Below are 13,126 nucleotides of genomic sequence, written 5' to 3'. Positions count from 1 at the left end.
ATAAAACCTGAATGGATGAGTAAAGAAAGTGGTTTCTTCACATGGAATCTACTCCTAGTGAGGATGCTGTGGAGATCATTGAAATGACAGTGAAAGATTTAGAATATTCCAGAAACAGAGTTGAGATGATGGACTCCAATTACGGAAGAAGTTAGTTCTACCTTGGGTCCGATGCTATCACACAGCATCACATGCTACAAAGAAATATTTCATGAAAGGAATGAGGCAATGAATGTCCATCAATGAGCCAAATGTCATTGTTGTCTTTTTTTAAGAAGTTGCCATGGCCATTCCAACCTTTAGCACCCACCACCCTGAACAGTCTGCAGTCACCAACACAGAGACAACACCCTCCAGAAGCAAAAAGATTACAACACACTGAAAGCTCAGGTGACGGTTAGCATTTCTTAGCAATAAAGTATTTTTAAATTAAGAAATGTATATTTTCTCTTTTGATATAATGCTGTTACATACTTCATAGACTAGAGTATCATGTAAACATAATTTTTATATACATTGGGAAACCAAAAAATTCACTGGACTCTCTCTATTGCGATACAGGCTTTATGGCAGTGCTTTAGAAGGAAGCCCACAGTACCTGTGAGCTGTGTCTATACCATGTGATGAATGCTCTGCTGGCAGGGTGGGCACATTCGGGGTACTGGGAGAAAACCACATTTCAGCTGGGCCTTAAGGACCAGTAGAGTTCTGGCAGGCCCAGGGTGGGGTGGATGGGAACGGCATTTAGGGCAGAGGAAATGTCTTGATAAGGACCTAAGTGTGACCAGTTCAAGGTCCTGGGGAATCGTGGGTGGCTCAGTGTGCACTGGCCCTGTGGAGAGACAAGGAAGGCTAGAAGGGGGTACAGGCTGCAAGGGTGGACGGCAGACAGGTGGTCAGGAGGCTGGGATGAGAGATGGGGATTAGGGACTATGTTCTGTGGGGGATGGGTGAGGGGGCGTGGAAGGCAAGGACCTGCTCCCCTGGAGTAAGGCACAGGTGTAGTGATGTCCTGAAGGCTAGTTTGCACCAGTTAGCAAGAAGTGATGGTTATACTGTCATGATTTTTATGAACTGGTCAATTTTACATGGGTAGTTTGAGATCAGCCATGGTGCATGTGTTCAGACCACAGAAAGCAAGCAAACATTACAAATCAGGTCTTTTCAGAGAGCTGGTCATTAAACGTTTATGGGCATGTGCATGTGTGCAAACATGTGCACACATGTGTGCATGCAGACACATGCATGTGCATAAAGTTGCTAAAAATCACAAGGAAGCAGCCTAGCAACAGGCAGAAATGGTTCTGCCTGCAGAAGGACATGAGGGCCTTGGGTGGCTCAGCAGTAGAGCGTTTGCCTTTGGCTCAAGGAGTGATCCTGGAGTCCCAGGATCGAGTCCCACATTGGGCTCCCTGCAGGGAGCCTGCTTCTCCCTCTGCCTGTGTCTCTGCCTCCTCTGTGTGTCTCTCATGAATAAAATAATAAAATCTTTAAAAAAAAAAAAGAAGAAGGACACAAGGTCTTGGCACACTCACCAGTCTGAGATTCTTCATCGCCTGAGGGAACATGCCTTGGTGCAACTGCAGTTTGCCCACCTTCATTACCTGCACCCCTCTGACGGGATGGCTTCCGGGGAAGAAAATCCTGGAAGAAACCAAACAGTAAACAATGTCAGCAGCTCTCACCTTTGCAGTTGGCATTCCAACAGGAGACCATGAAAGTGGGGCCGGCTCTGGCTGGAGGTGTCCAGAGCTACCGAGAGGAAGTCAGCTGTGTGGTCGGGAAGGAGCAACAGGCTCCCACAGTGTCCTCTGGGCAAAGAACGAAACGACAGCACTGGAATGTCTCTCTACTAAACACCAGAGAAGGGAGACAAGGTTGGACCTCTGTGTTTCTGTCTGGGTTTGGGGTGGAGAGACCAGGTGCTGATCTTACCTACAGCCTTCCTGTGAAACTCCAGCACCTAGAACAGCCTTGGAACAGAGACGGCCACTCAAGACATACTGAGTTAATGAATGAAGTATTTGCGATGCCCACAGAGATACTACTATGCCCTCCTTTTAACTTCCAAGCCCTTGGAGTTCACTGTGGCCCATCTTTTGTACAGGACCTATGTATTTATCATCTCACTGGTTTAGGGATGGCCCCCTAATTTAATTCTGGCCTCCCATCTGTGTTGGCCATAATGAATACAAGCTTGGCCTCTTTCCCACATGTAACAGAACAGAAAAGAGTGCTGTAATAGACCCAAGAATGAAAACTCAGGGCTGGGAATCCCTGGGTGGCTCAGCAGTTTGGCACCTGCCTTTGGCCCAGGGTGTGATCCTGGAGTCCCAGGATCAAGTCCCACGTCAGGCTCCCTGCATGGAGTCTGCTTCTCCCTCTACCTGTGTCTCTGCCTCTCTCTCTCTCATGAATAAATAAATAAAAATCTTTAAAACAAAAAACAAAAAAAACCCTCAGGGCTATGCTCCAGACCTGATGATATAGCTTCAGTGTGATTCAATAAGAATTATATCTTAAAAAAAAAAAATTATATCTGATTTCGTAAAATGTGGAGTTTGGCTGCTTTTGCCCCCCCCTGGCGCCTGCGCCTTGTCCTCTATTCTTAGAGTCGACCAAATTCCTGTTGTATGTGCAGGATTGTTCCTGGGTCCGGGGGCTGTACAGATATGAGCTTTCCCCTCAAGGCCCCACAACCCACCAGACACAAGACCAGCATTCAAACTACAGTTATAAAACATGATAGGAGAGGGCATGATTCAGTGCCCAGATGAGGCCTATCTTGGTACATGGTACCGGTCGGTGCAAGTGGTTGAATTGCATCTGGAGAACATTATGAGAGTTATGAAGAGAGAGAGACTGGCAGTTGGTTGGATCAGGAAGGCTTCCTGGAGGAAGGAAATAGGATGTACAATGGCTCCAAAAGGTGAGCTTGGCTGAATGGGGAGAAGGGGAGTGTGTTCAAACTGCTAGCACGAACAGGGGCATGCTCCAAATGCTGCTGGTCCAGAGACCACAGGCTCTGCCCTAAGAGTCATGACTCACATGGGGCTTGCCACGTGCCAAGTGCTGCTGGGACTGTTTCTCACTTCTGAACTCACGGAACCACATTTAAGCTCTACTGTGTAACAGAGAGGAGGTAGGTTTACCAGGAGACACATAAATTCTCTTGTACGTGTACACATGTCTACAAACCATTCCCTCTCCCTGAACCTCAACTCTTCCCACATGAAATGTGATATAGGAACCCTTTCCATTCGTGCTCTTCAAAAAGCGGAAAACAGTACTTGAGAGGGAGGTATTTCCATCAATAGAAGGTTGGCCAGGCTTCTTTTAAAGAACTGCGGAGGGAGGGGGGACGGGAGAAACAAAGAGACACCTGGGTCTTGTATTTTTCTTCATCTCTTGAACATGCCAGGAGATCAATCACTTCACCCCTCACCTCCAACAAAATGAACATCATTATCTACTTGCATGGAAAAGATTTTAAGATCCCCAGACAAAAGGCTCAAGTGCAGGACACCATTATCAGGAGGTAATCACCCTGGACACTTTCATCCAAAAGCACACCTGGATTTAGGATTTTATTTTATTGCTATGAATGTGGAATAATTAAATTTAAAGGCCAAAAAGTAATTTTATACTAAAAATCATTCCACTAAATGGCTGTCTGTCATGTCAGTTAGCAGAAGGAAAGAAAATCTTTGGTTTGGTGCTGGGAGAGAAAGTGGTGCGTAATTATGCCCTGACAGGTACCTGCTCTGGTTGCTTAAATATATTAAAAAAACGAAGTGAAGTTTAGTCGGAAGAGGATGAGGGGTACTTCCACAGAAATATTTAAGGAGCAGTGTTACAGCTCCAGCAAGCACCCACTGTGTGAGGGATTATTTCTAGAGGCCTCTTGGCTGCCATGCAGAATGAGAATCATGATTACTTGCTGGAGTCACACCCAGAGGAACATTGGTGAAGCTCACTCCTGCGGGGAGAAGTTCCCCAGCAAGGGCATGTGGGACAGTACTGAGGACAGAGGAGGGCCTGCAGGCTGGCTTCAATCATGGCACTGCCAAAAAGGAAGGCCAGCTAAGAGCCTGACCCAGAAATGGTGTTGGGGAGCCTGGGAGTGCAGGGACCAGTGCAGGGGTCTGAGTGGGAAGAAGGGAAGGGGCACCTATGAGATGCCACGTTCTGTGCCCAGTGTGCTAGGGAATGAGACGTCCAAGGACAGCCCTGTCCTGGCTGGGACACAGTCTAGTTGCAGAAGTGAGGGAGATGAAATCGTGATGCAGAGAGGAGTGGGAGAGCTGCCACGGCACAGATGTGGGGCTCCAGAAGCAGCAGAGCCCTCGGGGACCAGGGGAGGGTTCTCAGAGCTGGTCCAGGCTGAAAGGGTCTGTGGGCTCCTGGGACAGGCAAGTGGGGTGTGGGAAGACAGAGGCAGCTCAGGTGATCATTCAGGAGGCAGAATATGAAGGGCCAGGGAGCACACTGGTCTGGCCACACAGAGGGTGGGATGGGACGGGACAGGACAGGACAGGACAGCAGCTTCAGGCCAGGCTGCACAGAGACAGAAATGCAAAGCCAGGAAGCTCAGACTTCTGCTTGTCAGCAGCTAGGCACTCCTCTATGGGGCTGTGAATATTTTCATCAGAATGGGAAACAGAAAATTCAAGAAGAGATACAAGAGGCAGACACACTTGAAGCTGGATGGGATGGTATAAGGAGGAAGGAAAAGAAAGATACAGCTGGCGGAACAGGGTCTGGAGGCTTGCTAGGGTCCAGCAGAGCTGGAGCTGACTGCAAGACTCAGAAATGCTGCTCCAGAAATGCAAGCAAAGTATACAGGGACAAAATCATTCTACAGGCCTTCTATTGTTGGAGCTTTATAAATTCCCTTTCTGTAGGCACTGTGCCAGCGATCACAGGCTCCAGAATCCTGGGCCCGGGATGGAAAAGCTGTGGCACACATCCTAGCTTTAACTCAGACCCACAAGCACCAAGATTCTGCTGCCCTACCTTGTGAAGAGGCTGAGAGTCAGCAAAGTGGAATGGTTCTTAAAGCTAAAAGGCTATAGAGAAGCCCTGGTGGCAGGACCCACACTGCTGGCCGTGCTGTTTCCCTACATGATGTAATTACCAATTACATTGCTTCACTACAGGTAGCAGCTCTGGCACTGAAAGCAGGAAAAAACATTTATTGTTGGGGATGATTTTTTCTAGAACTGATGTAAAAGACATTACTGAATTTAAAAGAAGAGCTTAACTCGCCTATATAAACTATATTTCAGAGTAACCAAATAGATCAAAGATGATGGAAAATTTTATAATGGAGGATTATGTTGTTACCATCAGAACCCACTGATCAATGTTAGCATCCCTACAGTGTAAAAATCACATATCTTGTGCTATCTGATATAATGCAACAGGAATTCTTCTGCACTACTTATAAAGCATCTTTGCCAAAAACAAACAAAACTGAATTTCATCAAGCCCATACAGTTAAATTCTATTACGTAGGAAAAATAAGTGATAGAGGATCAAATAAAAGCAACCAGCTAAATCTGAGATAAGGAAATTCTACAGGACTTTGACACAGAATTTCAATAGGTCGATAGCATGAAAAGAAAAAGCTGGCAGGAGAGGAGAACACTCTAGATTAAAAGAGACTCAAAAGACACAACAACCAAATATAACATATAGACCCTGTGCATCTGAACTCAGACAAAACAATCATAAAAAGACATTTCTGGGAATTCTAGGAAATCTGAACATGAAATGGCATTGTTGGCCTATAAGAGAATGCCTGCGTTTTTCCGAGATACGAGCTAAAGTATGAATGGATAAAATAATGTAATGTCTGAGATTTGATTCAAATTTCTTTAGTAGAATTTCTCCTTCCAGCAATGGTGGATTAGCTTGTTTCAGACCAAACTCTTTGCTAAAAAAAGAGAAGTTAGGCAAAATATACAAAAAATTTGTTTGAAGGTATCACAGACCCACTAAGGCAGAGGGATTGTAAAGAGTCAAAACTGCAGAAACAACAGAAGCTGAAGGAGGTGATCCTTACCTTTGTTGCTACTTTTCCTTTGCTGAATTGAAAGAGGCAGACAGGCTCAATAGCTGAGCAGAGGTTTGGGCAGTCTCACAGACATGGACACAGAACTTGGAGCTTAGAGTGCAACAAGAATGGAAAGGAGCCCTGGAAAACATCCTTGGCTTTCATTTGTGACCCCGCAAAGGGCTACAGCTGAAGTTAAGTAAGCCAGAAAGACACCAGCTCTCACAAAGACTCAATCTGTTCAAACCCTGAATGGATGAAGGTGATCTGTTCCTACAGACTGCCAGAAGCAAAGGTAAATCCTCCTTGAAGATGTCATCTTGAACCTACAATTATCCCTTCCAATTCTCCTAGACAATGTCCTGCAGCCAGTGAAATTATAACCAGGCATACAAAAAGGGAAGGACTGTCTGAAAACCAAGAGAAAAAAAACCACAGACAATGAATGAGACAGACCAAGGGTACTCAAATATTTAGGTCTTTAAAATAAATGTAACCAAGGGGGGGGAGCAAGAAATAAAACAAGTTTTGCAAAATTTTGATAATTATTGAATTGGGACAATGGATTTAAGAAGGTTCATTATATTATTCTATTTTTGTGCTTGTTTGAAATTTTTCATAATAAAAACAGGACACTGGGTTTTACTTTTTCACTTTCAGGAATGATGGACTCTGGCAGATAACTGCCCTCATTTCAAAAAATTTGGGATTTTTAATGACTTCTAAGCCTCGTATAGAAATGGCATGGAAACTCATGGGGGACCAAGCAGGAATGAAAAGGTAGATGGAGTCATGTGATGTTCCTCAGGCTTGGCTTAAGTTAAACCAGCTGCTGTCTGAAAGTTATTCACATTTTTGTGGTAGGGTAGCTTTATTTGTAATATGCTATACTTTTGTTGTTTAGGTTTTTTTTTTTTTTTTATAAAGATCCTAACATTGGGAAGTGAAACCAAAGTAAGAAAGGATAGACCATACTTTCCTAGAAATTGCTTCAAAACAAGAACTCTATCCTACTATGACCTTAATTAATTACCCAGTTAGTCCAGAGAAGTGCTCTTCTCCAAAGGGGGGTGATGAATCCTTGCCTCTCCATCACCTCTACTATTTGGCTCTGCTGGCAACAGGAAGATCAGAGCCATGAATTCTCACTTGTTTCCAAAAAAGGGTGATCCTGGGTTCTGGCCTCAACTGAACTCTCACCTCCTTGTTTTGTCTGTGATATGTGTTGCTGGCCCCACATGGCTAACAGGTGGATTTGCCACACACCCCCAGCACTTATCCCTCGAGTGTGAGAAAATAAAATTCACGTGCCTCTTATAATTCTACCTCATATCACAAGAGCATGTTTATAACATTACAATGAGATTTTGTCTTACTGCAATTAGATTTTTCTTGGGTTTATTTCTTCCCACAAAATGAGTAAGCAGAATGATCTCCTTACACAAATATTGTATTTCTACTCCTCTTAATTTCCACTAAATAGAGGTCCTCCTCCCAAAAGTCAGGACTTAAAAAAAAAGATTTTATTTATTTATTCATGAGACAGAGAGAGACAGAGAGAGAGAGAGAGAAAGAGAGAGAGACACACATACACACATAGGCAGAGGGAGAAGCAGGCTCCTGTGGGGAGCTCGATTCAGGACTTGATCCCAGGACTCTTGATCCCAGGACTCTTGATCCCAGGACCCTGAGCCAAAGGGCGTTCAACCACTGAGCCACCCAGGCATCCCAAGGCAGGACTTTCTTACTCTTAGAAGTTTAACAATTTATAGTTGTTTGTACATGGCCTATTGTTAGAGTCTCTAAATCAGAGGAAAAAAAGAGCTTTCTGTTTATTTTAAATTTTTTATGTAATTTGGGCTGAGAAGCCGAGGTTTCACAGTAGATAAATTCAAATGAAGGAGTTAGGATATTTACGTTCAAGAACTGCTTCTTCCAAGTAATTAGCTGACTGACCACTTCACATCACAATTAACCTGATGCTAAGATAAGAGGCAGGAGAACGTTTAGAAATGTTCATAACGATGTATAAATACAAGGTAGTTATCATTAAATGGCCAGTGCTAGCGAACACAGGGTAATGAGATGTAATGCACTGTTACATTCACATTGAGATAAATGATGGTGAAAAAAAAAACTGCCTGATTTTATTGCAAAGTTAAGAAAAATAGCCCGATAGCATAAAAAATATTTCCAACAGCCAAAGGGCCCACTTGGATCACCTATGTATGTCTGCCTATTGTTTTTTTAAATGCAAACTGAATGTATAGTAATGCAAAGAGAAGCCTGGCAGGGACAGTGGTAGAGGAGAGGATCCTGGATGAGTGGCATGGAGCTGCCTTCTGTTGAATGCTTATGTTGTAGATGGGGCTGAATTTTGAACCACAAAGTGTTTTCAAAAGTGAACCCTGAGGAGATTACCCCTATTGTATTTGAAACTTTCAAATGATGTTTAACTCTTTTCATTTAATGCTGGATTTGTGCACACTTTTCTCACTCACATGCTAGACCTGCTCACAAGCCGCCTGGACCCCTGGCCATTTGGCTAGTGGAAGGGAGCCCTTGGGGTGCTGCCCATGGAGCCCGCACCGCGTGTAGCACCTTGCGAAGGGCTGGTTAGAGCCCTCCAGACAGGCAGGGCAGTAATTCCATCGTATGCAGTTTCCTTTAGGCTAGTAAGGGTGACAGTGCTGTTCTTTGCCTGGTTTTTGCCCATTTTGTGTCTTGTAGTACTTTTTTTTTTTTTTTTTTAAGATTTATTTATTTATGATAGACACAGAGTGAGAGAGAGGCAGAGACACAGGCAGAGGAAGAAGCAGGCTCCATGCAGGGAGCCTGATGCGGGACTCGATCCTGAGACTCCAGGATCGCACCCTGGGCTAAAGGAAGGCGCCAGACTGCTGAACCACCCAGGGATCCCCTGTAGTACTTTTTTTTAGGGGGTGAAACATTTAACAATATTTTGAAGTATTTCAAAGAGGCTGGCCAGCATGGCTGAATTACACTGTAACTGTAATTTAGTTATTAAGCCCTTAAGAAACTATGGCAGTGAGATTTTCATTACAGAAGTCATACTTGCTCTGCATAAGGTCTACTGATACATTTAAAGTGGGCAATAAAACACATCTCTAAAGTTCTGGATGTATACTCTAAAGCCCGAGTATTTGAATACACGGAGGTTCATGTCATTCTGAGATCATTTCCCAGGAAGAAACTTGTGAGCAGAAATGTTAAAACTTCTTTTCTTTTCTAAAATTTTATTCATTCATAAGAGATACAGAGAGAGAGAGAGAGAGAGAGAGGCAGAGACACAGGCAGAGGGAGAAGCAGGCTCCATTCAGGAGCCGGATGTGGGACTCAATCCTGGGACTCCAGAATCACGCCTTGAACTGAAGGCAGATGCTCAACTGCTGAGCCACCCAGGCGTCCCTAAAACTTATTTTCATAAACTGATTGGTTTGAGCCTGTTAGTTCAAATGTATGAAAATTAGTTTCCATGCTATTTTTGATAGCATGGCAAGCTCAGTAGCCACATAGATTCTCTCATTGAAAACAATGTAAAATGTGAAGATAGGTAATATATTTTTAATAATTAATTAATTAATCAATCAATTTGAGAGAGAGAATGAGCACATGTGCACAAGTTGCAGGGAGGAGCAGAAGGAGAGAAAGAGAGAGAGAGAGAGAGAGAGAAGTAGACTCCCCTCTGAGCAGTGAGCCCAGTGCAGGGTTCAATCCCAGGACTCTGGGATTATGACCTGAGTGGAAGGCAGATGTTTAACCGAATGAGCCACCCAGGTGCCCCACAAGGTAAGATATATTTAAAGGTAATAAAATGCTGCCAAGATAGTAAAGAATTGTCAGGCCTCTGTCAGGCCATCTAAGTGAAGAGGAACCTCTGAGAAGTAAGTAGAATGGTGAAACTGTGTATGCTGGTATGCTAGAGCCTCTGGCTTCACCTGTTTTTTTGGAGCCTGGGGGCATAAGACTAAACCCAGTGTCTACCTAACATTGCAGGGTCTAACAGAATCCTCCCTTCTTGCCAATAACAGGAGACAGACTACATTCAAAAGAGTCATAATAAGGCCAAGAGAATGTCAGAAGCCAGTAGAAAAATATCTCCAATGTGCCTAGCACAAAAAGTTCCTAGTCTAGTATTTTATATCCTCAAAAATATCTTTTACAAATCTGAGCATAAGTAAAGGGGTCATGGTTATTTTTTGAAGTGAAGAAATTGTTCTAAAATTGAATGTGGCAATGGCTGTACATATCTTTGGATATAATGAGTTGTATGCTTTTGATAGGTAAATTGTTCAGTTTGATGAATTATATTTCAAAAAACTATTAAAAAAAGAATGAGACATTAGCACACCTCCCCCCAAATAAAATACTGAGGTATAAAATCTAACAAAATATGTAAAAGCTCTATATAAGGAAAACGGAAATCTCCGATGAATGAAATCAAAGAACTAAATAAATGGAGAAGTATTCCAAATGTGTTGATAAGAAGACTCAATATTGTCAAGACATCAGTTTGTCCAAACTTGGTCTATAGATTCAATACCATCCCAATCAAAATCCCAGAAAGGTATTTTGTGGATGTCAGTAAACTGATTCTAAGTTTATATGGAGGCAAAAAGACCCAGAATACCCAACATGATACTGTAGAACAAAGCTGGAGGAATTGATGTACCCAACTTCAAGACTTACTATAAAGCTATAGTAATCAAGATAGTGTGGTATTGATGAAAGAATAAGCAGATCAACGGAACAGAATAGGGAGCTCTGAAAGACCCACATAAATGCAGTCAACTGATCTTTGACGAAGGAGCAAAGGTAACACAATGGAGCAAAGATAGGTGTTTTCAACAAATAGTGCTGAAGCAACCAAACATCCACATTGCAAAAAAATGAATGCAGACCCAGGTCTTATGCCCTTCACAAAAATGAACTCCAAATGGATCATAGATCTAGATGTAAAATGCAAGCCACGAAACTGCTAGAAGAAAGCCCAGGGTAAAAAAAAGGTGATGCTTTTTTAGATACGACACCAAAGACATGATCCGGGAAAGAAATAACTGATAAGCCAGAAAATCGAAAGCCTCTGCTCTGCAAAAGAATGTCAAGGGGATGGGAAGGTAAGCCACAGATTGAGAGAAAATATTTACAAAAGGCACATCTGATAAAGGATTGTTTATCTTAAAAATACAAAGAACTCTTAAAACTCAACACTAATAATGAAAAACTGAAAAAATGGGCCAAAAACCAGAACAGACATCTCATCAAAGAAGAGATACAGAGAGCAAATAAGCATATGAAAAGATGCTTCCATGAAATGTCATCAGGGAAATGCAAATAAAAACAATGAGATACCATTACATACGTACTAAATCAGCCAAAAGCCGGGAACACTGACACTACCAAATGCTGACGACGACGTACAACAAGAGGAACTCTCCTTCATTGCTGGTGGGGATGCAAAATGATGCAGCCACTTTGGAAGACAGTTTGGTGGCTTCTTATAAAAATTAAACATACTAAATAAACTAAACCATAGGATGTAGGAATCATGCTCTTTGGTATTTACCCAATGGGGTTGAAAACTTGCGTTCACACAAACACAAACACAAACACACATATAAACTTATAGCAGCTTTATTTGTAACTGCCAAAACTTGGAAGCAACCAAGGTGTCCTTCAGTAGATGAATGGATACATAATACATAAACTGGGGTCTATCTAGACAATGGAATATTATTGAGTACTGAAAACAACCTGTTAAAGCCACGAGAAGACATTTATACGCATATCACTAAGGGAAAGAAGCCAATCTACACTTGCTACATTTCAATGGTGTGACATTCTGAAAAATGCAAAAATGCAAAATTATGGAGACAATTAAAAAAAAATCAGTGATTTCCAGGGGGTGGAGGGAAGGGATGAACAGGTGGAGAACAGAAGATTTTTGGGGTAGTGAAAGTACTCTTTATGATACCATAATAATGTACATGTGTCAGTATACATTGACCACATGCATAAAACATATGACACTGAGGGTAAACCCGAATGTAAACTGCGGACTCTGGGTGATAATGATGTGTCAGTGTTGTAATAAATGTCCCACTCTGGTGGGGAATGTGGATAATGCAGGAGTCTGTGCCTGTGTGGGGGTAGGGAATATATCCATTCAATTTTTCTGTGCCCTTAAAACTGCTGTAAAACAACAACAACAAAAAATCTTAATTAAAAAAAAAAGATGAAATAGAGACATTTTTGGAAAAAGAAAAACTGAGAGTTTGTCACCAGAAGATCTTAACAAAAAGAATTTCTAAAAGATATACTTGTAGTAGAAGGAAAGTGAGCCAAGATGGAAGGTCTAAGGTGCAAACAGGAATGTAGAACAAAGAGAATGCCTAATATGGGCAAATCTAGGACTTCTGACAAAACAGTAATTTCGGGGGGATTAAAAATGTGGTAAAAATAAAAATATATAGTAATAATAGCATACATGTCAGTAGTAAAGAGAACAGAAGTACTCTAAAGTCCTGCCGTAGCCAAGAAGAACATAGAGCAGTTATATGCACACTTACTTTATAACTGTTTATATAGTTCACATATGATTTATTTACCCTTTGGAATGTATGATATATTTAACAATAAAATGTTTTAAAACCTGATTTATGCCCTATTTTAATTCCTAGGTACAAAGCCAGTGTGTAAAGAACAATTAGGTTAATAGATAATTTAGGGATTTAATGATCTCCAAAGATTGAATGTTGAATCAAGAAGGGAACACTGGTTTATAAAATGTACATTCCTTACCCTTGTTTGGAGGGAAAAATGATACTTATAAAAGATTAAAAACTCATAAAAAGCTACATAATCTAGTTTTAAACAGATGAAATATAGTTTGCCATCAATAATCTTACCAAGCTGTGTGTCTGTATCTAACAACACTGTAAGTGTTGTTGTTGATATGTATTCCAGAAATGTGCCTGGTACTTTTATGAACTCAGATGATACAGATGCCAAGTACCAGAGAGCCCACAGGCCTTGAAGACATCCCAG

At 42.0% G+C, this 13,126-nt stretch overlaps 1 protein-coding gene across 8 annotated transcripts in view; it reads right to left on the bottom strand.

Moving 5' to 3' along the window:
- Positions 1-13,126, bottom strand: part of SMYD3 (SET and MYND domain containing 3) — a 796,483-nt gene that overhangs the window by 128,521 nt on the left and 654,836 nt on the right. For all 8 annotated transcript variants that reach the window (XM_072830260.1, XM_072830259.1, XM_072830262.1 and 5 more), the window contains one exon: positions 1,536-1,644. In XM_072830260.1, the coding sequence (XP_072686361.1) occupies positions 1,536-1,644 (109 nt within the window). The remainder of the gene's footprint in view (positions 1-1,535; positions 1,645-13,126) is intronic.

The sequence above is a fragment of the Canis lupus genome, chromosome 6 (assembly GCF_048164855.1).
Source record: "Canis lupus baileyi chromosome 6, mCanLup2.hap1, whole genome shotgun sequence".
Taxonomy (NCBI): Eukaryota; Metazoa; Chordata; class Mammalia; order Carnivora; family Canidae; genus Canis; species Canis lupus.
The sequence above is the reverse complement of the archived record's forward strand: the minus strand, read 5'-3'. Positions and strand labels throughout refer to the sequence as shown.